The 24117-nt window shown below is 38.8% G+C and overlaps 1 protein-coding gene across 6 annotated transcripts; it reads right to left on the bottom strand.

Moving 5' to 3' along the window:
* Window positions 1–1330: 1330 nt before the first annotated feature.
* On the bottom strand, window positions 1331–22280 carry il6st (interleukin 6 signal transducer). 6 transcript variants are annotated; one of them, XM_037118082.1, is made up of 16 exons: window positions 22153–22280; window positions 21403–21505; window positions 15244–15546; window positions 15002–15146; window positions 13603–13757; window positions 13329–13483; window positions 12243–12405; window positions 11749–11831; window positions 9568–9841; window positions 8599–8769; window positions 7776–7877; window positions 7020–7163; window positions 6726–6866; window positions 5411–5507; window positions 3819–3900; window positions 1331–3029 (listed from the first exon to the last, which is right to left on the bottom strand). In XM_037118082.1, exons 2-16 carry the CDS (start codon window positions 21467–21469, stop codon window positions 2397–2399), a joined length of 2715 nt encoding a protein of 904 aa, XP_036973977.1. In that variant the 5' UTR covers window positions 21470–21505; window positions 22153–22280; the 3' UTR covers window positions 1331–2396. The 6 variants fall into 6 exon arrangements, with proteins under 6 accessions (XP_036973977.1, XP_036973978.1, XP_036973976.1 ...); XM_037118083.1 differs by lacking the exon at window positions 22153–22280 and adding an exon at window positions 21840–22118 and having other exon boundaries at window positions 21403–21481; XM_037118081.1 differs by lacking the exon at window positions 22153–22280 and adding an exon at window positions 21840–22117.
* Between the last annotated feature and the right edge of the window lie 1837 nt (window positions 22281–24117).

The raw sequence follows: 24117 nt of genomic DNA, 5'->3' as shown, positions 1-24117 counted from the left end.
CTCCTCCATCACCATCTGGTACGCTGCTGCCACCGCTGAGGACAAGGGCAGGCTGCAGCGTGTCATTCGGTCAGCAGAGAAGGTGATTGGCTGCAACCTCCCGTCTCTTCAGGACCTGTACACCTCCAGGACCCTGAGGCGTGCAGGAAAGATTGTTGCTGATTCCTCCCATCCCGGTCACAAACTCTTTGAGACACTCCCCTCTGGCAGGAGACTGCGGTCCATCAGGGCCAAAACCTCACGCCACAAGAACAGTCTCTTCCCGTCTGCTGTCAGCCTTATCAACAGGCCTGAATCCCCCGACACTCCTCACACTCCACCTCTACCACTGACTCTACTGTCACACTGACAGCACCATAACTCTATGCGTTACATTAACGCTCAGCTTGAACTACCTATTCATTTGCGCATTTTTATTTGCACATCATTTCTTGTAATTGTTCACTGCCAGCTGGTCTGCTCCTTTTACCAAAAAACAGATTGTGTATACATATTTATATTATATAATTATATTTTCTACTTTTTAAAATAGTTTATATTGTTAATTTGTTATATTTTCAATTAATAGTTATTTGATGCATGCACCAACATCACCACAACAAATTCCTCGTATGTGTAAAATCGTACTTGGCAATAAAGCTTTTCTGATTCTGATTCTGATCAAGTTGCCAGCCCAAGCCAATACAAAACTTATGGGGTTTGTTTTTGCTGTCTTTTGTAAGTTATTTGTATTATTTGATGAAAAATAAATAAACACTTTTATGACCAAAAAAAAGGAAACTTGTGGGGTGACATCAAAAATGCTGTTTCTGAGACAAAACCAAGACATGCAGAGGAATTGTGGAATGTAGTCCAATGGTCCTGGCCCTGGGAATACCTGGTCACAGGTGCCAGAAGTTGTCTGACTCCATGCAGTGCAGATGTGAAGCAGTTCTCAGAAACAGAGGTTACACAGCTAAGTATTAGTTCAGTGATTCAAAGCAAAGCTTAATCTTCAAGCATTTTCAGTTCATAGTTGAGTTTGTAAAGAGAAACACAGACACTGCTATTATTTTAAACAGCCAAATATTCACTTTCTGTAAAGTAACAACACATTTAATACATTTGTCTTCATGTTTTGATTTGGATCATTACTCACTTTTTTTAAACAGACTGCTATTATTCTGGACATAACTGTGTTTCAGTATGCATTTATCTTGAAGAAAGCCTATGGCTCATACTGTTCAACGCTTCATTTCATATTCTGTTCAGCAAGTTGTTCTATACCACTTTAATTTATTTATGCTAACAGGCTTTCTCACTCAAAGTTGCAGCTAAAACAAGATGTGAAATTTGAAGTTTGCCAGCTACTTTAATGGTAACAAATATGATGTACTGTTACAACCAACTCACAATTTAGGAAAACTGCAAAAATGAGGCCATCAACACCAAAATGATCCTAAATAAACTTTTATGTGCTGCTTTAAATGTACAATGCATGCATAATTTTTCTATTCATTCTGAAGTAGTGTCCTTTTTACGATGAAAATAAAAAAGGATCAATTGCATTGCTCAGAAAGAAACAAGCTACACTCATCTCTTGAAAATACTGGCAAACTAGCGGTATTCTATATTTGGAAACAACAGAAAAGACTTACATCCACAAATCAAGCAGCAAATTTATCCTTAGACTAAATTATGCTTTGTGAGCTACAGACTATACATGAATCAGACATGTACTAAATTAATTTCGTTTCTTTCACCTTTCAAAAGGCAGTTGAACTTTTTTTTTATTGAACATGCACTGGTATCATGTACTGACAGTCTGAACACGTTTAATTGATTACATTCACGTGCAGTGTGTGTGTATATATATATATATATATATATATGTCAGTTGAAGACATACTTTATGTACATGAAAAAAACAATGCCTGGGTAATATGTTGTAACATTTCTGCAGGGGTTGAACTCCTCCACAAGAGGGCGGTACAGCCAGAAGCTGCTCAAAAAGACACAGAAGGCAAAGTGAAAGACGGTTTCATCATGAAGATGCCTGTGGTAGATTCCATCACATGTCCAACTGTGATTAACACGCATCATCTTCACAATTTCAGGAGACAATTTGAAATGCACAATATGACATTTACTATGTAGCTCAAAGTATTCACAGACATGTATAGGGTAGGCTTTGGACATTATTGTACTACAAAGATAAGGCAGAATTTTTTCCGAGTGCAAAGCTAGCAACCCTATGGTGTAAGCTATAATTCCCATTGCACTTGACAGAGAATGTTACCAAAGCATTCTGAAATACTCATACTAGGTTAATTTCAAAACACATAATGGTTCAAATAAATGGCCATTAACAAAGGCACAGAACCACTCATAGATAATATATAGGTCTCTCTGTGTTCTTACTGTGGCCTGTAGCCACCCAGCTGAGGCATGTAGCTGGAGACTGGTGCTGCTGGCAGCCAGTCAGCTGACTGACCCTCTGTAGGTGTTGTCTGCTCAGAGTCCTCTTCCAAGGGATAAAAGTCCAGAGGCTCTAGCAGGTCCTGCTGCTCCATCTCCCGCTGGTGGCAGTCAGCAGGGTCAGTGCCGTCTTTGTTCTGTGCAGTGTGTGTGAAGCAGGGTTGTCGGGGGAAACGCTGCGAATGTTTGCTGCCCTCCTGCAGCAACATGTCAGGGTTCTCCTCAGAATCCAGCAGGGGCTGTGTGGACTCCGATCGTGAAAAAATGGCCTGCTGCTGTTGGGAGCTCGGCATCTGACCCTTGTATCCATTGGAGGCCATCACTGATGAGTACTGAACAGTGCTGGCTGTGGTATCAGCCATGTCGCCGCCCTCATCGCTATCGGACACACTCTGGCGAGGTGAAGACATGCAGGAGGAGCCACCAATGCCGCTGCTGTGCTCCTCAGACAGATACTTGTCCTTCTTCAGAGGCAGACTGGCCTTATCTTCTTCAAACACGCACTTTCCATCACACACATCCACATCAAGCACACTGATGCCAGACAGACAATTCTCCTTTGGAGTCTCTGCCTGTAGAGGACACATAATTGTTTATATAAAATGAGAAGTTCAATTACAATCACACTAAAACCAAATAATGCTTGACACATTTGTCTCTGGAACACTGAGCTTTGTCAGTGTCAATACTTAAGGATCAGGATGCTCTGCTCCTGCTCCCTCATGTATTTTCCAGTACTATGATGACAACTTCTTTCCACACATTTAAATAAAAGATGAAAATTAATACATTGGGCCGGGCCTTTTCCAAACATGGCTTTGTCAGAGCTAGGCACTACAGGAACTTTCTGAAGCTTAAAACACACACCAAATAAGCATGTACACAGACTTCTCACTTTCTTTCTGTTGAGAGAGTTGCACAATGCTCAGTATGCCACAAATAATGGTTACTTTATTAGTATCTTACCTTCAGTCTCTCTTTCAAACTCTTCATCAACTGAGAAGGATGGAAATATATTAACAGGCCGAGCCAGGGGCAATAAATAGCTGTGCACACTGCAGGGTTAATTTACCCTTAATCATTGTCAGGTTAGAGAAACTAACTGGAGTAATGCAGTAAAAACTCTCACACTGAGCTGAAAATGCACTTGTAAAATATCTAGTTATCCCTCTTGCAGTTTGGGCCAATGGTCTGTTGGGGGGTAGGCAGAATATATGTAAATCTGACTGGCACAGAAATGGGTATATCTGACAATGAGGTGCATCTCTACTACTTGTTGTACTGTTACAGTATAATGACAGTATGTTAAATACTGTACATGTTGGCACATGTACAGGGGTCAGTACAAAAGAAGTCCTTACTTTCAAAGGATAATGAGGAGACCATGTTCCAATGGTGCTCTCTCCAGGGTTTGGAATCTGAGGCCACAAATTCTCCTTGATTCTATAGGAGAGGAAACAATGAAGCATATATGACATCTCACAAATCTGTGGCATCAAAGCTAAAAATAGCACAATAATAACATACAAATAAAGTATTAATTCAGATTACAACACATACCTGCACAATGGTGAATAGTAAAACCTTAAGATATATAAACCCCATTCTGCAGAGGAACATGATGCACAGTAGGGAATAGTTTCAATTCACTGGCTTAAGGCCAGGGTACGTTCAAAATGAATTAATGGATACAGATAATACTCTTAAAAACGTCCAGTTCCTCCATGACAGTCCGATGGAAGTTACTACAACGTGAAATCAACTATTCTGACTTTATCTTAGGCATACGTGTGAGAGAGTGTGATTCCCACATAGAGCATATTTGATTATTGTTTGGGTACCATGTCATGAGGTCATCAAAATTATGCTTCAGCTGTCATTTCAACAGTACTGCATGAAAGAGAAAGCAATATGGATGCAAAATTAATGATTTAACAGGGAGGAAAAACTAGTCTGAGTGGCTAACTGCGCAAACAGCCTCTGCAGTGGTACCGGGACAAACTATTATAGTGTAAGAGCCATTTTTCCGCACGCACCTGACGGCGTGGTCTAACAGTTATCTAACAGCATGAGAAATAACATTTATATAACTACAACTACAAACAAGAAAATCTCTATCAGCTCTTCTACTATAACAGTTGTTAATAAATCAGTAATTCCACAGCCATTTTACCTTCACTTCCATGCAGTACTGTTGACAAACAAAAAGCTGAAGCATAACAATGATGACCTTATGATATGGTAGATGATCTTTAAATATGCTCGGTCTGTGATCAAAACAAGTCAGCGACGAGAGATATGTTTCACTTCTCTTTGCCAAGTGGCTTGGGAGATGACGGAAGTGTTGACATGCAGCAAGAGACCATGGGTCGGACTTGAACCTTGGTCCTCTGCAGGGTGTTCATATATGGGTCCCACACTCTACTAATTAAGCTACTGGGGTATGTTGAAATGAGACATTTAATGATTTCATGATTTCATGTGCAACTATAACTACTGATGCATTAATGTGTTCACAACTTTAAATCAAACAACAAAACAAAACAAACTAAAGCTTTAAAATAATTCTTCTGGGATAAAAGCATAATATATGCCACAGAGATGTAATGGGGTAGAAGAATATAAGTTTAAAGGGTATCTATGCTGTACGTGTTTTTTCTGAGGGAAGTGACATCTCATGCTGACATCTTGCAATTGAATGAATCTAGGCACACCCCCAGGAAGAGAGGGGGGAATCCCAGTGGCTGGGAGCTGACTGGGAAGCGGCTGGCAGTCGGCCGGGAGTTGAAAAAACGAGGTGGCTGTAACTGTAGGACCATGTATGAGAGCTAAATTGAATGAGCACAAATAAAAAATAGCGCAAATTGGGACCCTACATCCATCCTCAAAAATAGTTTCAAACCCTGTGCTGAAAGCAACAACATGTATGGGTGGGTGTCAAAGTGTAACTTACACGTCTTTTTTGTAGATACAGATCAGCATGGTCATTAGAACAATGAAGAGAAAGCCAAGGCTCACTCCAACCACAATACCCTCGATCTCTCCTGCGGCTGGGAGAAACACAGAGGATATTCAAAGATGATAAAATTATACTAACAATTCAAAAATCCAGGCTAAGTATTGAGTGAAAACAAACTTCACTATGGCAGCTACACTGTTGTTTTGTTACCATGTGGTACCACTGCATGTAAATTAAGAGTGCTGTTTGCACTCCTTATTACATATGTAGTTGTTTATCTCTTGGGCTCAAATAAGACCCCTAGGATCTAGACATTCACAGGATGTTTAATTTAATATCACTGCCTGATTTCTTTAAAAGAACAGAAGTAATGAAACAATTTTCTTTGGTACACGGTTTTCTCTGAATCTAAAACATGCTAAGCTCAATCAAGTTTGAGTAAGAGCAAAATTGCCTTAAATGGGTGTTGAAAATGCAAACATCAAGTCAAAATCCACTAAGCTTGCCACAAATGATCAGGGATGCAAAATGTTGTGCCTCTGCAGCTTTTTCTAGGTAGTGGGGTATTTACAAAGTGAACAGTTATAAATACAGTCCAGGGATGTCCTGATTGGCTCTGCAGGATAGGGATCAGGGCTGATATTGGCATTTTTCCACTGATTGGCAATTGGTAATTTTGAACGTGGACCCACCCCAGTTTTTTTTTTTTTAAATCTTTTTACGCCAGGGCACAATTTGTGGCAGAACTCAGACGCACACGTAACGTTACTCTGGCAAGCTCGTTGATAAAATGTCTGCAGTATGGAAATAACTTAAATTAGAACGTGAAAGCAGTCCAATGGTGACATGCAACATCTGCAATATGACCGCTGCGTGAAGGGGTAACAAACAAGCTAAATTTAGCCCAGAATATTATTGAAGTCTGCAAAACTACACTATCATATACAGTAAGCCAATCAAATCCTCTTCTGCTTCGACACATCCAATTCACACTAATGCCAAAATTCTGTTTTTGTATAATATTAATATAATATAAAATTGAAATTAAAATTGAATTATGATTTGATTCTCAAAAATTTAACTTTCTTACCCCTCAAAATATGACTACCTTTTGATATATACAATTTTTCTATCATTAATTTGCCACCCACGCTTTTCTAAGGGCTCAAAAATCAGTATGCTAGATGTTAGAGTCCAATTTGAACTTTGTTAAACTAAATGATAAACTAAACAATAAACCAATTTACCATCTCACAAATCGTCAAATAGTTTTGAGACATTTTTTGAAAAGCCAGAACATTTCACTCACCATATTTCTGGGTCCAGAATGAGTGATTAAGGCTTTTGGCTGAGCCTCGGATGGTTGAAGCATTGATCCAAACATCATACCTGGTGTTGCCTGACAGTGACCTCAGAGTGTGTGAGGTGGTGTTAGCTGGAACTGTTACGGCTGCAAATCAGCAAAACGAGCAAGTAAGTAGTAGTAGTGAGCGGCTGGGATATTGTCAGAAAAAAAATATTCATTTAGTCCAACACTTAACAGAAAGCTATAAATGTAGGGGGAAAAAAAGCTTATTCAGGATATAACATGACGGGTACATACAATGTAATTCAGTCCCACTTGTATAGAAGATCGTGTAGTTTGTGATGAAGCCTCTTCGTTTGTGTTGTGGAATCTCTTTCCACACCAGCTCTACATCATTACGTCCAAGTTTTCTATCGACAATTTCAGGGCCATCCAACGGAGCTGCATTAACAACAGCAACATAATTTATGTTAATCATACAAATGAGGCCATGCCCCTTCTGGTGGAAAGAGTCGCACTTTTAAAGAAAGAGAGAAACTGTGAGATGAGATGAACCAAAGATTTTGGTTAATCTTAACCGTATATTTGGTTGTGCCAAGAATACCATGACAATGACAAAAAGCTGTTGTGCTTTTGGTTGGTTAAATGGTTAAATGAAATGAACATGCATGTATGAGCTTCTTATAATTCTTCATTTGGTAATATATTTTTTCATGAAAATTAATATAATTATGAATGGACATCATGATGGTGACAGCGGTGTGTGCAGTTGCAGAGGCCAGTAGCTCCTACAAACCTTGCAATATTCATCTTTTGCCTTTAATTGGTTGTTAACACGTTGCTCAACTAATGTCGCTACTCCCTGTCTGGGATGATTCAGGAGTAATGTGTCTTTTATAGAATGTTGAAACCAAGATGGAAATGAAGAACACTACAGGAAAAAAATGTTTGGGACTTAAAATGGGATTTTTGTAGTATAAATTTGTACCTCCTGTTAACATTCACAATGCTTCAAAATACAATTATTGATTTCTTCAAAGTATTTCATCTTACCTCCTTCCTCTAAAAAGGCTTTAACACTTGCTGGTTTCCCAATCCATCCAGAGTATATTGGATGCACAGATACAGTGTAGCAGACAAACTTCTCAAGGTTGCCTAGAGGTGACATTGAGATCAAGTTAAATCACACTTGTGCAATGCCTGCAAAACATGCCTGTTGTGAACGGACCTTCAGAGTAGGTAAGGATTGTGCTCAACAACTTCTTTTTTCAGCTTTCTCTCTATGATGCATCAAACTACATTTTTTTTAAAGAAACCTCAAATATGTACAGAATGAGTGATTAATTCTCAATAAAATGAATTGCAATGTTTGTTTATAACACCTGGGCAGAGAACCCCTGGATCACACTTAGCTTACATACAATTTAATTACACTTAATGCTTTCTAATTACAATGATCGTATTTCAAAATGTATCCACCTTATTACATACTTCCATGATACATTTCTCACAAATTATGGTCACAACCACAAGAGCCAACATTTTCCAAAATTAACGGAACACTAATCCTCTTTCTAGCAGCAACTAAGTGGATCATTCATTCAGGAAGATCTGTGTAAGTAACTTCACACTACTAAAAAACAACCCAATTCTAAAGTGTTCGCAGTGCGTCACCCATGACTGTTGTGATTTCGCAAATTTCCAACATGCAAATTTACTGCCAGTTGTCTACCTAGAAATCACTGTTTCTAGCGTGATGTCACAGGGATTCAGTTAATAAGCAGAGATTTTGACCAAAATATCCATTTAATGGCATGCTGAATTCACTGCAAATTCTCCTCAGATACTTTTCTTTCCCAAAAAGGAGAATCATCACCTTTAATGACTGTGTGAGTGGTGGCTCTGTTTTCCCTCTGCCAGTCTGTCTGACCATTGGCAGCCCACTCAACCACATACTCGGACAATGCTTTATTTTTGGGAGATTTCCATTCCAGCCACAGCTGTCCTCCATGAGACGACAGATTCAGCCCTTCCACTGGGGCAAGATCTGTAGTACACACACAAAAAATACACTCAGTATCAATTTAAGGCATCTTTAAGTCTTTTGACTTTTTTTCCTCTTCAATACATCATTTCTCACCAGTCTAGACTTGATTTAGACAAAGGTTGAGTTGTAACTCCCATTTATGTAATATGTAATTTAAGGTATTACATTATTTGTTTAAGGCATCATATCGTAAATACCATGTCGGTAAAAATGTAATAGCAGTCTGGACATTTTATCTCAGTATTAGTCCACTTATTAGGTTTCACTCTGAAAAGTTTGTATTTAACCTATTTTCAGGAAATCATGACATTATTTCGCTCAACAGGCATAACCTATCCTTAACAAATACAATTTGGTATCATCAGCCAAGTCTGAAAGAAAACTTGATTTGGAGTTCTAGCCTGGATAATCAGGAGTGTTTTTTATTGTCTCAATTGGTAATGAAGATTTCTCCCCTGAAAAGCCAATTACTCATGCTACAGTGCTGGATGTCATCCTCCAGAGTATATGTTTCAATTGCATTTATTCTGATGGGACTGTGATCTTTTAAGATCAAGATACTGCAATGTTGTAATTAACATTGTCCCTTCCACAGACGGCTCCACAGAAAAATACATGATATCACTAAAAGGAGTCCTCACAGTAGCCGGGATAAGCCAGCAATGACCGGCTTTAGTGCTAGATATTACAAATTACATTGGTATATATTGTTGCAATATGTCCTCCCTACTGGTATGGAGTTTACAATGTAAATAGTACATGCAGCAGTTTAGAGTGTGGCCTGTAGGTCAGACTTACCCCGAACACCATATGCTTTATCAGGGATGAGTAAAGATGCCAGAGCGGATTTCCCCACAGAATTTACAGCGGTGACATACACTTTAACAGATTTCTCATCAGCTAGGTGAATCTGTTTAAGGAAAGTTATCTCCCGGTGGCTAGAGCTGCCATCTGCCTCCGACCTGTTGACTGGGATGCGCTCCCACTCTTCACTCCTATTCTTGAATTTGTCCTTTTTGTCTTGAATCTTTATGTCGAATCTCTGGATTCTCCCATTGGCAAACACAGGATCCTGTCACACAGGAAAGTCCAGTCACAACCTCACAGACCTGACAGAACTTAAGGAAGTTTAGTAGTTTTTTGTTTTTATTTGATAGATGGATGTTTCAGACTTCCATTAGGATTTTTGTCTACAGCTGATCTTTCCCAAGCAACTTAATCCTATTTTTCCTTTACTGACCATGTAGACGTGTCCAAAAACTTGCAGAGACTAAATAGAAAGTTTTTTAAATTATAACAGAGGACACTATAGCAAAAGTGACTTTTTCCAAAGATATATTATCTGTTGAGCATTAACAACAGAGGTTGGTTGGTGACTACCATTGCCTGTTGGCCCAGAGCAAAACACTACATGGGTTTACTTCATTAGTCAATGCTGCAGAATCTGATGCCATAATCACATTCCAATACAGAGCCTCTGAAAAACTTATAAAGAAAAGTAATGTCTTCAATTACCTAGCTTAAAATGTAAAGATGAAGTTGCAAATAGGAATGGCAGTAAGAAAAGGGAAACATGAAATGTAAAACTGGAATGGGGAACAGTTAAGCTTAAATTGAATGTGTTAACTATATCAAGGGGGATAATCAGAAGATCTCAACAATACATATTTTTAGGCTACAACTGTCCTAAAATTAACTCAAATATATTAAAAAAAAAATAAAGATCTTTCAGTGTAACTTGTGAATGTAACTCCATTCATTCCTATGTTACTGCATGCTCACAGAGGAGTATTCTGCTGTTTTTTGCACATGTGCAATTAATATCCAGGACTTCACATCCTAAACTCTACCACTGTCAACCCCAGTCTTAAACAACCCACATTATTGCATCTTGACCAGACACAGTCCAGTCATATAAGGTTTTGACCTATTCTTGTTTTGTTCAACAGAACTCAATTGCACATATAAAAACACACTGAATTAACACAGAAAACAGAGTTTGGGCTAGAAAAACTCAACAAATACACTTCTCATCTCCAACAGTTACTCTGTGTACAGACAGCTTTGCCAGTTTTCAACTTGCATGCCTTTAAAATACAATAATGGACAATACTGGCTGTGGATGCAGGCCAACAGTGTATTGATTATATGTATTAGGAAAGACTATTACTATACTATATTGTTGGTTTTAGATTCTTCATGGGAATTGTTTGCAAAAAAAATAGCCTGATTTGAGTTAAAAATCAAAATAATTTCTGGGTTCCCATATCAGATATGGAAGAAGGTGGAAAACTGCTAGTTTAGTTTTATCAAAAGGTGCAGAAATAAAATACTGTAGTTTCAGTATGCTCTGAGCGCAGCTACAGTCGCTCTCACTCAGCCACACCACACACCTATTCCTTAAAGGAAGTGCGCTGGTCTTTTATGTAACACCATATATGGCTTCCATTTTGGGAGACACTGCCTGTGCGTCTACAACTCCTCAAACAGTGTTATGAGTGTGCCTCTGCAAGCTTGAAGGATGACTTGGAGATTCTACTATAGTTATTAAATGTCATTGTTCCATTTGAGCAACAGCTTCATTTTTTTTTAAGTTTGAACATAAAATAAATGGTATTTGTTAAAATATTTAGCAAACATTTTGGCTGATTAACACTGTCTGGAAATGACTCAGAAAATATAAAATATCATAAAAACACCAACATACAATGGGTTGGGGCTTTAAAGGGGTATCCACGAAAGGCTTAGTCTGTCATCACAGTGGATGGGTCGCAGTCCATCAATTCAGAAACACAAGATACTTTAAAAGATATTACTACATGGGTTCAGGCACACTTCATAAAACCTCTCTTAACATAGTTGGTTTGCAAACAAGCATCTAAACTTTTTTAGAATTGGGGTTGTAAGTGCATACACTTACAATAGAAAATTTAGGTGTACATTTATTTGTGTTGAGCTGAATGTGACGTGGCAATTTACCTTACAAATAAACTGCACTCGTCGTTCATTTAGGCTGTCCACCTTAGTAATGATCCTCCATAAATCTGGTTTGCTTGTTGGTCCTAGGCCAAAGAAAACAAAAAAGAAACAGATTTTGTGTTTGCCAGAAGAACACAAGGAAAAAACATATCTTACAAATGTACAACATAGCATTAAACTGGGCAAATATTACAGACTCAAAAGAAAAGTTCAGCATGTGATTTACCATTGCATTGTGTTTGCATGCCTGCACACTGTGGCAGTCAAGCCAATCACTTTCTCTGAACAGTACATATTCTGTAGATGCTGCCAGCTTAATCTGATATCCATGCTTTAAATATTTTGTGAGTGCAAGAAAGATCAAGAATGTAGGACTCCTTCAATTAAAATAAGATAAGTAAACAATTCATTAAAGCTTTTCAATTGTTTTAACACTATGCAGTATTTGGTGGTCAGATACTTGTACTTTGTAAACTGGCAGCCAGTAAACTCACTGTCTTCTGGTGTTCTCATGGTAGCGTTGGTACTCCAGTTGCTCCAGTAACCGTGGCCCCGTCTAGCATTTTTGCAGCATACCTGAATGACATAAACTATGTCTGGCCGAAGGTTCTGTAGTCTAAAAGACTGTATGTACTTGTCAGTGTCCACAAGAGGTACCTAAAACAACATTAAACACATCTTGTTTAAAGAACAGACAAAAAGCAGACTTGCTGAGTGATCAGATGTACACTCATACAAAATAACACAAAAAATATGTATGTGACTGGAGGAAACAAGACAAACGTTCTGTAACACAGTCACTTGATTTATAAATCCCAACCCTGGTTGATGTGGTGACACCTTTGTAACTGGTGCTAACAATTCACATATCATATTAAGGTAAGAGCTTAGAGAATTCACACGAAATGAATGCGTACAAACATATGAAGAAATTATCTACATAACCTTGCATAACATCACAAGACAATGCAAATTTCGTTTTAATCCTGAACTAACTTGTTTGCATATACACATTTATATCCAAACGTAGATGGTCAATGCAAGTCAAATTTTTTTGCATAGAAATTAGCCTGCTGACCAAAGGCTCTTTAAAATGGATCATCTGAAGTAAGGAATTCCCGAGCCGATCTGCAGGATCAGGATCGGGCCTAATATGGGCATTTTATCTGATATGGGCAATTTTGGATGTGGACCCAAGAGAGATGGAACCAAACTGATCTTGAGATCCTTCATGATGCAGCAAGACAACGACCCAAAACAAAATACCAAAACAACCAAGGAGTTCATCGGGGGAAAGAAGTGGAAGGTTTTAGACTGGCCAAGTCAATTTACAGACTTCAACCCTATTGAGCATGCATTTTTCCTGCTAAAGAGGGAACTGAGAGAAAAAAAACCCAGGAAACAAACAACAACTGAAAGAGGCAGTAAAGTAAAGCTTCACAAAATAAGAATGAAAAGGTTTGGTGATGTCAGTGGGTCGCAGGCTTGATCCAGTTATTGCAAGCAAAGGATGTGCAACTAAATATTAAGTATTATTTACTCTAATCTATACAAGTCTAATATTACAAAAACAAACTTACATAAGTCCAATTTTGAGATCCATTTTGGCAGAATCTGATTTTATACGTTAACTTCAGGTATTCTGCAGCAAGAGGATGAGTCCAGTTTATGAGAAGGGAGGTGGGAAAAGTCTTCTCTGAAATGATTTTGATGTCTGACGGAGGGTTTGTTTTCACTGCAACAAAAGACACAACAACCAATATAGAATGCGAATAGCATCAATGATATACTGGACTTCTGGTAGATTAGAACAAGCCATAAAGATGACAGCAAAGTGAAAAAGATTAAACTTACCAAACGAGTCAGCATCTGTAGACAGATGCTCTGACTCTATTCTTCCCAGTTTATTGTATGCCTCCACCCAAATTTCCAGTGGCATATGATGGGGAAAAATGTCTAGATTCACTTGGGCACTGTTACCATTTGTCTCATTACTATGGTTCCGACCCCTGTTGATGAAAGAATTTACCAGTCAGAGGAATTCTGCAACATCATGCTTTCTGGGTCATTCCCTGTCATTTTGTGTGTTAAAGTGTTTTTAAAGCTTTTGTGCATGTAAAATGCTGCAAACTTCCAAAGTCCATGCCAGACGGGGAGTTCATCTTTCCTAGACAATACACTTTGACCAGTTTACCTGCTCCAAAGAACTCCAGATCATCACATTTCCCTCATGCTCGACAGTTGGTGTTAAGCACTTCTCCAGCATTTCTTTATTAGTTCTGCATCTTGCAAATGTTTTTCATGTCATCATCACACCTCAAACTTAGATTTGTCTTCCTCTGTCCATAGTCTGTGTTCTTTTCTATTGTGATCTCATTGGCCTGTTTCAGATATGGCGTTGTCTTTGCTACTTTGTCTAGAAGGTCAGTAACCTTTAATGATGCTTTAATCGAAGGACCTATGTGGCTTTTCTCAGACTAGAGACGGCAGGAACAGAATGGAGGGATTCAGGAGATTATTTTCTTTTTAAAGGCCATGTTGAGACTATAATCAAACCTACAAATGCAGATGCTCCAGATACTCAACTAGCCTAAAGAAGGTCAAATGCAATACTCCTTGTATCAGTATAGACAGGTTTTAGCTGTACTGATATGATTGCACAAGGGTTACAAATGATCAATATGGCTTTTAACACAATACTTGAACAAGCTCACAAAATGTGCCATTGGACCACAGGTGTGATGAACATGGTCCTCTATATACATTTGTAGATATTCCATCAAAAATCTGCCATTTTCAGCAAAAGTACACATTTACCACCTTAATATTTGTGTAGACTGTATTTCTTATTAATCAAATGAATGTTATTTAATGAAAAACAACTGAGCTTTTCCAGAGGATCCCAAATGTTTGAGCTGTAGCATACATAGCACTTTGCAGTGTTTTGGAAAGGTCATATGTAGTCAGATTTATGGTGCGACTTTAACTTGTTACAACATGACACATCCATATACAAATGGCAGGCTGTGAAATGCAAGAAAGGGACAAGGCAGATGCCATACAGGATAATCTAAAAACTACAAATGATAAGCTATGAAAAAAATCTAATCATCACGTCTTCTCTGTCTGCAATAACACATTTTGACAAAACATTCTTTCAATTACTTCAAACAGCCAGCCCGACTTAATTCTAAAATGAATCAGTGCACAAATCTCACAGGCAAAAAAAAGAGAGAGAGAGATTTATACTCACAATTCTTTAACATACAGTATGTAGTTTGTAGGAACATCTGTGCTACTACGTCCTACTTTTTCCCACACACAGGTTATGGTTGAAGAGATTCCCATTTTCACCTGAACTGCCTCACAGGACAGATTCTCAGGCCTCCCTGGACGATCTGACAAACAACACAAAAACATAGAAATAATGATGAAACCTTAGATGCAGGTGGTTAAGAAACAGCTAAGGTTTTAAGGTTTGAAACAAAAACTTACAGCCTTTCGTGAGGATGATCCCATGCTTAAATTTGCTTCTGTTAAGGTAAACATAGTTCGAGACTTCCTTGCAGCTGCAAAATAACCATTCATGTTTTTCACCGATGACAGGGATAGTGACACTGAGAGATGATCTGTTGATCTTGGTGTACTGTTTATTGGAAACAGTAATATTTGACAGGTTCCAGTAGAGGTCCTTTGCGGTTATTTCAGCTGTGTTAATGATCATACATGTAGCCGTGAAGTTAGTCCCAATCTCTAGCACTGGAGACTGTGGGGTTATCATCAAATGGTTGTAAAGTTCTGAGGACAAACAAAACAATAAAATACTGTTAATCATGTATTAGAGAGGAAGGAGCAAGATGGCGATGTAGTGCGAGCATCGCTGAGAGCCAGCTCCAGTGGCATTTATCAGTATGTTTCTTAATTATTCATGTCTGTGCAGTAAAAGTAAGGAATTTTGAACAGGAGGTACCCTAACATGAGCAAACTTTTGCGAACTCCAGACAGGATGACGAAGTCTTTGAGAAAACCGGCAAAGCCCATTTCTCCCTCGAGCCCTTGCGATACAGGTGAGCTAAAAGATGCTGGCACAAGCGCAATGTAGCCAGGACTTATTCAAGCTTTGGATAAGATACCTGACATCCTCAGTTAAGTCATCAACACCAAAGCTGCCACCGTCTCAGAGTCCGTTAAAGAACAGACCTTGGAGTTACAAGCAGTTGCCACATGTACAGATGAACCTGAAATGTGAATTGCTGATGTCAAACAGGTAGCTACATCCTGAACACAGAAGAGTCAAATCCTATGACGTTTTTAGAAAAGTTGGTCCCTGAGTACCTTCTGACGACTACGAAGGACAGCCAGCTGAAGCTTGGTCGGGCTCATAGATCCTCAGCAACGAAACCCGGCCCAAACCAGTGTCCAAGACCATTGATTCTGAGGTTTCACAACTTTCGGGATAAACAACGAGCAAAGGAGGCAGCACATCAGCTTGGCTCTCGCGAATCCAATCAAGATGACTCCTCACCCAGAGAACCCAAAAGCCCCATTCACACTGGCGTTTGGATGCGGGGTTAGTGCGCCAATTCCGCGCCTCCGTCTCAGTGGGAATCTCTTTGGAGAAAGCCTTTTACCGAGTTGAATGGTTGTGTCTATTTTGCTGATAGAACAAATTTGGTTTAGGGGATAATTATATTAGATGGGTCAAGGTCCTGTACAGTAATCCTCAAGCTGCCATTATGGCTAATGGGCTCAGATCAAATGGCTTCCCTGTACACAGAGGAACAAGGCAGGGGTGTCCCTTATCTACTTTCTTGTTTGCCATGGATAATGAACCTTTGGCAGAGGCCATAAGAACAGCCCCTCTATACATGGCTTGTTAATTGATGGTGTACGCCATAAAAACGTTTAGATTTGCCTGTTTTATATATAAGAGTCTCCATGGTCTTGCTCCACCATTGCTGAAGGAATTCATAAAGAAAAGGACTCTGGGAGGTATGAGGCCTGTGACAGAGGAGACTGTGAGATTCCCCACAGGAGGACTACGTATGGGAGGAATGTGTTGCCTGTTGTTGGGGGGGACATTTGGAATAGCCTTCCCTCCACAATAAGGGAATGCCCCACATACTCCTCTTCTAAAGGAAAACTAAAGCAGTAGATCAAATCAAATCAAAAGTGTGACCACTAACTGGACCTAAGACTAGTTGTACATGAATATTTATTGCATTGTTACATGACTGTGTAATGTATTGTGTTATGTGTGTGTGTCGTCTCTCCTATTTGTATTTGACATACTTATTTGCTGTCTCTTCTATTTGTATATTTTATTTATTTTTTCAGGGACTACGGATGCAAATTAGCAGCTCTGCTATAATCCGGCATATTTACAGAGACATTTTCAATGTGCACTCTCCTTATCCAAAAACAAAAGTATTATCATTATTATCATTATTATCATTATTATTATTATTATCATCATCATCATCATCATCATCATCATCATCATCATCATCATCATTATTAAGATAAGACTTTATGCAGACCATGTACTAATACCTGTATTACTTAACATTATTGATTAATTTAGCAAATTCTGCTTACAAAATGTATTTGACTAAATCAGAGGCTATGCCGCTTGGGAGTCTAAAATTAGCAATTAAATTAATTAAATTGAACATATTGCCTAGAGTACTAACCCTAGAGTGCAATTTATGGCATGGCCAAAGACAATGAGTTAGAGTGCCAAACAGGAATCATTTGGATATGGTAAAGATGTTGGTCAAATGTCTTCACTGAAATTGAATATACAGTATACTAGGGCTAAGGCTAGAGATAGACCCAATGTCTATTATTTCCTGCTAGATATTTTAACACATCAGAGACTGTATTGTATTCTCAATTGTGCAGAAAGGAAGAATATTTCATTGCAGTGGAAATGTGATAAAGAACCAACTGTTTAGGGTTGGCCTTAAGGTGCCGTTTGATTTAGTGCCTCTGGAATATTTGACATGTATGGTTCACTCAAAACCAAAACAATTTCATAAAGTTCGGGAACCTTATTTGAATTACTTGGACCCCAAAGTGTCTGCAATTATGTTAAAAGGATTTCCTGAAAGGTCATAAGGGAGGGCATACTGTTATTTATCTACGTATTATTTCATTTCTTCTTACATGTCTACAGCTGTGTGTGTGTAACTGTGTGTGGTTTTTTTTCCTTCTTCTTTTGGGTTTGTTTTCATGTATTAGAATCAAACTCAACCAAAGCAATAATACCATTTAAACAAATAAATAAAACATACAACTATTGTTATGTTTCTGGCATCTACACTACCCTGACATTTTAGGATACCTCAAAACAGAAACATCTGGAAACACTGCAGGCCCTGTTTTAGTTTGAAAACTTGGGGGTTACGTTTTCATTTGGATGTGAAGAAATGGAGACTTTAGAAAAAAGACACTGACATTTGCTTGACGACTGGGTCACAACAGTCACCACGTGTTCTCTCTTGATTCTTTGCAGCTCTAACACGTTGCACTTTTGCCAAAAGAAAAAGACACCTGCCTTTACTACCACTGATTAATTCAACATAGACAATGAATAACAGACTATGCTGACCTTATTAGCTACACAAATTAGGAGTGGATGTAGCCTAAGGCTGCCAAGGTGACCAATAACCCACAGTTCCTCCCACAGTGTAAGTAATAACAATAAGTCAGCTGTTGACTTTGATGGGATGCAAATTTATTCCATTTTTTGATCAAACATTTAATCAAGAATACACTGAGCTTGTGGAAAACAGTAGTGGTAATGAGACAGCAGCCAGGACTAATTCAACTACCACTTTCTACATGATAACATGATTATGCTTGTTGAAAAGGTGCACTGATATAACAAGTAAACTTCTTTACTTGAGTTGCCAAGTTACTCAGTGTTGAGTTAACATCTTGTCTTAGTTTGCTTCACTAGCCTTTCTCACACAGAACTGGCAATTCGCCAATTCTCTGTGGCTGTTTTCCACACAGAGCCAAGCAGCTCTGGTGTTAAGATGCACCAGTGTGTAATTCACACAGAGAGCTGGCACTGCGGATCCAAAAGAAGTGTGGCAATGTCGCGGTCAGGAGGGACGGTCACCGTGATTTATTTTTCATCACAAACACTTGCCGGTGACGGATGCTGTTTTTTGGGCAGAAATGTGATCAACAGTTGGTAGGACAGACAGGCGAACAGACACTTTAAACTGCTGTATTTTGTTCCTCATATGAATGGCCAAACACTACAAGTTAACATGTTACTGTTGTTTGGTCCTGTAACCTTGTTTTGTGGGACATTTCTCTTTATTTTGTTGAGTGAAGGTCCTGTGTAGTTATCAGACTGTGAACACCATCAGATCCACACTAACGCCCTCCTCGCTGCTGGCTTATCCATTCACACAGATACAGTTTGCCCATGCTGCGCCTCTTTTACTACTTGTCTACTGGAAATGTCTCGGACCCAGAAATCATGTTTCCTATAAACTTTTATGACTGAAATGTAATCTATAGGCCTAGGGTTAGGGGTTAGGGCGATTGCATGTTGGGAAATTAGCATAATTAGCATAATTAGCTAATTAAGGGGAGGACATTACAGGTGAAGAATTGGGACTTTTAACTAATATATAGTATATCACCATGAAACTTCCCCAGTTGATTACTTACATTAAGACAATTACTTTTTGTATCATGAGTTTTCTGAAATTGAATATTTGAATGTGCAAATGGGGCAATATTCTAATTAAAAATGTGCTAACGTGCATACATTTCCAGAACATAAATCTAAACATTGCATAAAGCCAGGTTCAAAATTCCTGTTTCATTTTGTTGACATATTATATCCAAAATTCCTTCTGTAAAAACCTTTGGCTATATCTAACCCTGGCAACAACCATAAAAAACAATTTTCGCCCTGTTTTTAGGGATAAAATGTAAGATAAATCAGGCTATGAATGATAAATGAACAAACGCCTTTAGACAGGAATAAAACTGTAAAAATTTGGTGTATATAAGTGCTACTGAAGTGGAGATTTTTGGCTCAGAGTGTGAGAAAAAACCCATTTTGAGAAAACGGCCTTTAACCATATGTAGTGTATAAGAAATCTATAGAAGGGTGGAGGAGAGGGGCTATGAAACAATCGGTGCTTTGGGATTTCTGGATATCACATGGACTTAGACTCTTAGATCACCTTTCGAAGTTAACTAGAAGCAAAATTATAGCCATTTTCAGTTTCTCGCGATTAAGGGGAAAAATGGCAGGCAAAAACATCGTTTTTTATGCACTGGTAAATTTTGAAATTTTGGGTTATTTTGCTTCCATAACATGTCTTTGTTCAGACTAGTGGAAAGAAAACATCCAAAATACACATTTAGCTGTTCATTTTACTTCACTTTGTCCATTTTCTTCCAACGATTTTTTATACAATATATGTTTACTGACCTGCCATTTGAATGCAGGGGTACTATGCCATTTGTTCACACATTCCTCTGTGTAAAAGTCTGCAGCGAGGGATGAAATTTCGCTGCACCTCTGATGCGCAGGATTGGCAAACAAAACCCATGTTAATGGATAAACCGGCAGTGCGCAGCAGTGCCGGAGCTGCTTGGTCCTGTGTGAACAAACATCGGTGGAAAACTGGCAAAGCACCACTGCAGCGATAATGCGGCATTACAGTGTGAAAAGGGCTAGTGTCTCATCCAACAACACTGATCAGCAATGAATAATCAGAATCTGCAAAGTTTTTTTTTTTGAGAGAGATGCAAGCAATGTGCCCTGCACTGATCTAAATATACTATGAATTATTCAATGGCCTGATTTTAATGTTAATAACTGGTTGGCTGAGGCTAACCTTAGCTACTGATTCTGCACAGCGTCTCAAATCCTGTTTAAGTTTAAAGTTCGGAGAGAGGCTCTCGTATTACTTCTGTAGTTTATCAGACTGTTTTTCCAGCTACAACTTAGGGGGGTCCAAGTTAATCACACAGTAATCATTTTATATTATATAATTATGAATATATAAATATATTCATAATGTCAAGATGTTTGTTCATGCAGCAAGTCTTTTCTTGTCGGTCTACTTAGAATCAAGATTTGCAACAGCCAGTGTGAAGGTGAATAGTAATGTGGACATTAGTGACAGAGCAACCAGTCAAATGGTGATCCTAGGTTCCTCAAAATGGTACTTTAGTAAAGTGCTTGAGTCTGTTGTATTTGGTGACATTCCATCACAGGTTATTCTGAAGTCTGGCATTAGGATTTAACTTTTTTTTGCAAATGCATCACTTTCAATTATCAGTAATCAGTCTCCATGATTATAAATAACTGATCTCAGCCCTTAAATATCAGTTGACACCTCATTTAGCCCATGTTATCTATTGATGTCTCTACATTTGTCACTTGACAACATGTTACATTTAAACACAATCACACATATAGGGATATAAACAACCTATAAACAATATCAATTCAAGTGCACGTTATATCGCTTCAGAGGAACCAGAGGCAGATTTTGTCAATGTTTCTTTATCGCTCCTAAGTCAAAAGTTGATAATGAGCCTGTTCAGACACTGCACATGAACGGGCATTGCACTGATATTCACTGTAAATGAAGGTAAAATGATACTGACCTCCGGCACGTAGAGCAGAGGCAAGGCAAGCTAACACCAACAATTGGAGCACTCTCTTCAGCACCATGATGACCACTCGCTAACACAGAGACAGAGAAAATGTCTGGAAAAGACAGCATGGGAATTGTCACTGAGGTCTTTAACAATATATTTAGCTATAACCTCACAAACTTTACAGGTAGTCGTAACACATCGTGCCGTAACGCCGACGTTCGCTAAACTATTAGCTAATATATTGTGTTGTTAGCTGACTGATAGTTACACACGTCTTGTATTAAAAACATAGAAATTACTAAAAGATGGCACAGGCGATGAAAAAAGGCACCGTTGGTAGCGTATGGCATAGGTTAACGTACAGTAACGTTAACATTAGTCAGTGCTGCTATCGATGCTAACGCCATGTTGTTTCCGTAATCAAGAGCAAGAAGTTAACTTACCCTGTCTGGCGTCAGATCAGTTCATCTATAATGTTTGCCGGAGTAATATCTTTTTTTTACGAACTACCTTTTTTAAGTGTAACAATCGATAGATTAGTTAAACACATGTTAACGCCGTCTACCATTTGTGTCACGTCCGTTCCAGTGATTCTGGGGAACGCCCGCCCACTTCCCGTCAAGGGAAACCTGTGTCGCAACATTTGCGGTGTTGCGCTATAATTACACGATCTTACATCATACGGATGGACCAAAGTCGATTCCTTTGAGCGATCGCACAGCGACTGACAGCTTAGGGCTCTGCTTAAATGCTCACCGAAGTCATATTTGTGGTCACTTATTCGACTCTGTGGACGAATTGTGTTTTCCTGTTTCGCTTCTTGAACGTCTCACACTGTTGTTTTCCAGTATGTCTCCGCCCCTCTTGTTCACAAGTATGCGCATGGCCACATTGCCCTCCATGTTCCTGGACTTCTGGACATTGACATTAGAAGGCAAGACAGCACAAATTCGATTAACGGAAAATGGCAACATTGTTGTGCCATCCAAACAAGCAGGATGTTTTATCAGTTAGAAATGTAGCCTGCAGTTTAAAACTGTAGTCAGCTGTATTGTTATTTGCAAAAGATACCACAGAACAATATCCTGGTAAAGTCAGTGGCAGCTGAATCACCAGGCTGGCCACACTGGATGTCCATGTAGTATGTGTTGCTGCTCAACTACAGGCTACCTTTTCCCAACAGATGCTGGAATAAAAAAAAGAACAGATTCTATGCTTTAGTCCTGCCCTCTTGTACTTATGACTTTTTTGAACCATGATCATATTATAAATACTTTCAATTTGATAGTGAAGTTCTGTGTTGTTCCAGACATTGATTTGGTATTGTCAGAGAGACTTACTTCACAAGTAATCCTAACTGGGGCCATCTGATCAGCTTCTCTGTTTACATTTTTCATGTTTACATCTCCAACTGGGATTATTTACCTTCATATACTTGGTCTGTATTTTAATTATCATATTTTAGAATGAAGTGTCTTCCACAGTGCCACACCAACTGTCTTCTTATAGTTTGATCCCCTAACACTTGATGTCCTGAAGGTGTAATTATGAGGTGTCTTTAGTTACTGAGTTGATTGATTGTTCTGTTGTTCTTGTGCTTCATGCTCTTACAAAAAAAATGTGTCAGTGTATCTAGTATATAATACATGTGACTTTGTAGTGCGCTACTCATGAGTTTACCTGTGCATTAGTGGCCTTAATGTTTAGGACAGTCATGGGTCAGATCCCTAAACCATAGGCTAAATGTCAGTGGTGGTAAAACACAAATATCTGAAATTCACTAGGATTTATGTTATTTATTCAAAGAGATTCACTCAAACAATCAAATTTTGTTACTTACTTTGTGTGATTCAAAGGGCTTCCACTGATTATTTGGTATCAGTACAAGGATAATAACCTAACCTCATGTCAAAGTTAAAGCAGTATTCTAATCATAAATTAAAGCTGCAAGCAGTGATGAACGGGCCCTCGCAGTCCACGCGCGTCAGGGCATGCTGCAGTTGGGGTGTGCCACGTAGATGTATTCAGGGCAACACCCTCAAGGGTTAGGGTGAGGGTTAGGGAGTAGATGGCAAATTGTATGTGGATGTAGAATGACTTGATGGTTTTATGGTTAGCATCAAAATGGACTGCACCACCATGGCCGCCAGGTGTGGCATAGGTGAAAGCTTTTGATAAGTGTTGTCCTTAGATGTTACTTGCAAAGTGTGTTGCAAATCGGTCAAATGGCCTAGGAGGAGTTGGAAAAAGTACACATTTCATTTTTGAAGATTTTATGAAAGATTTTGCAAAAATTTACTGCTAAAGTTGGCGTGGCCTACATGACACAATTCAGCAGAATTTAGGGAACTCGTAGATAGAAGGTTTAAAAATGTGGGCCATATAATATGGGAGTTATTTGCCACCACCTGCTGGTCATTTTTGGTCTGTGAGATACAGGGGCCAATCTATACCAAGGCTAGGAATTTCACTGACATAATAGTCATGATGTGGGCACAGTGCCAAATATTTATTTAGACTGCCAACATAGCACCACATAGTGGTGGAATGGTAACAGTTTTGTCAGCTGTCCTCAGGAGGGCATTGGCAAAAATTGTATCAAGTTTTGTCTTAATCCTGCCAAACGATGTTGAGTCATCAGCCAAAATTTTGCACAGCGCTTTAGTGGTTCATGGAGAAGTAGTCACCTGGGTTTCATGTCATTGAGACAGACCAATGTGG

This window comes from Acanthopagrus latus, chromosome 12 (genome assembly GCF_904848185.1).
Source record: "Acanthopagrus latus isolate v.2019 chromosome 12, fAcaLat1.1, whole genome shotgun sequence".
Lineage (NCBI taxonomy): Eukaryota > Metazoa > Chordata > Actinopteri > Spariformes > Sparidae > Acanthopagrus > Acanthopagrus latus.
This window is presented reverse-complemented; position numbering and strand designations above follow the sequence as displayed.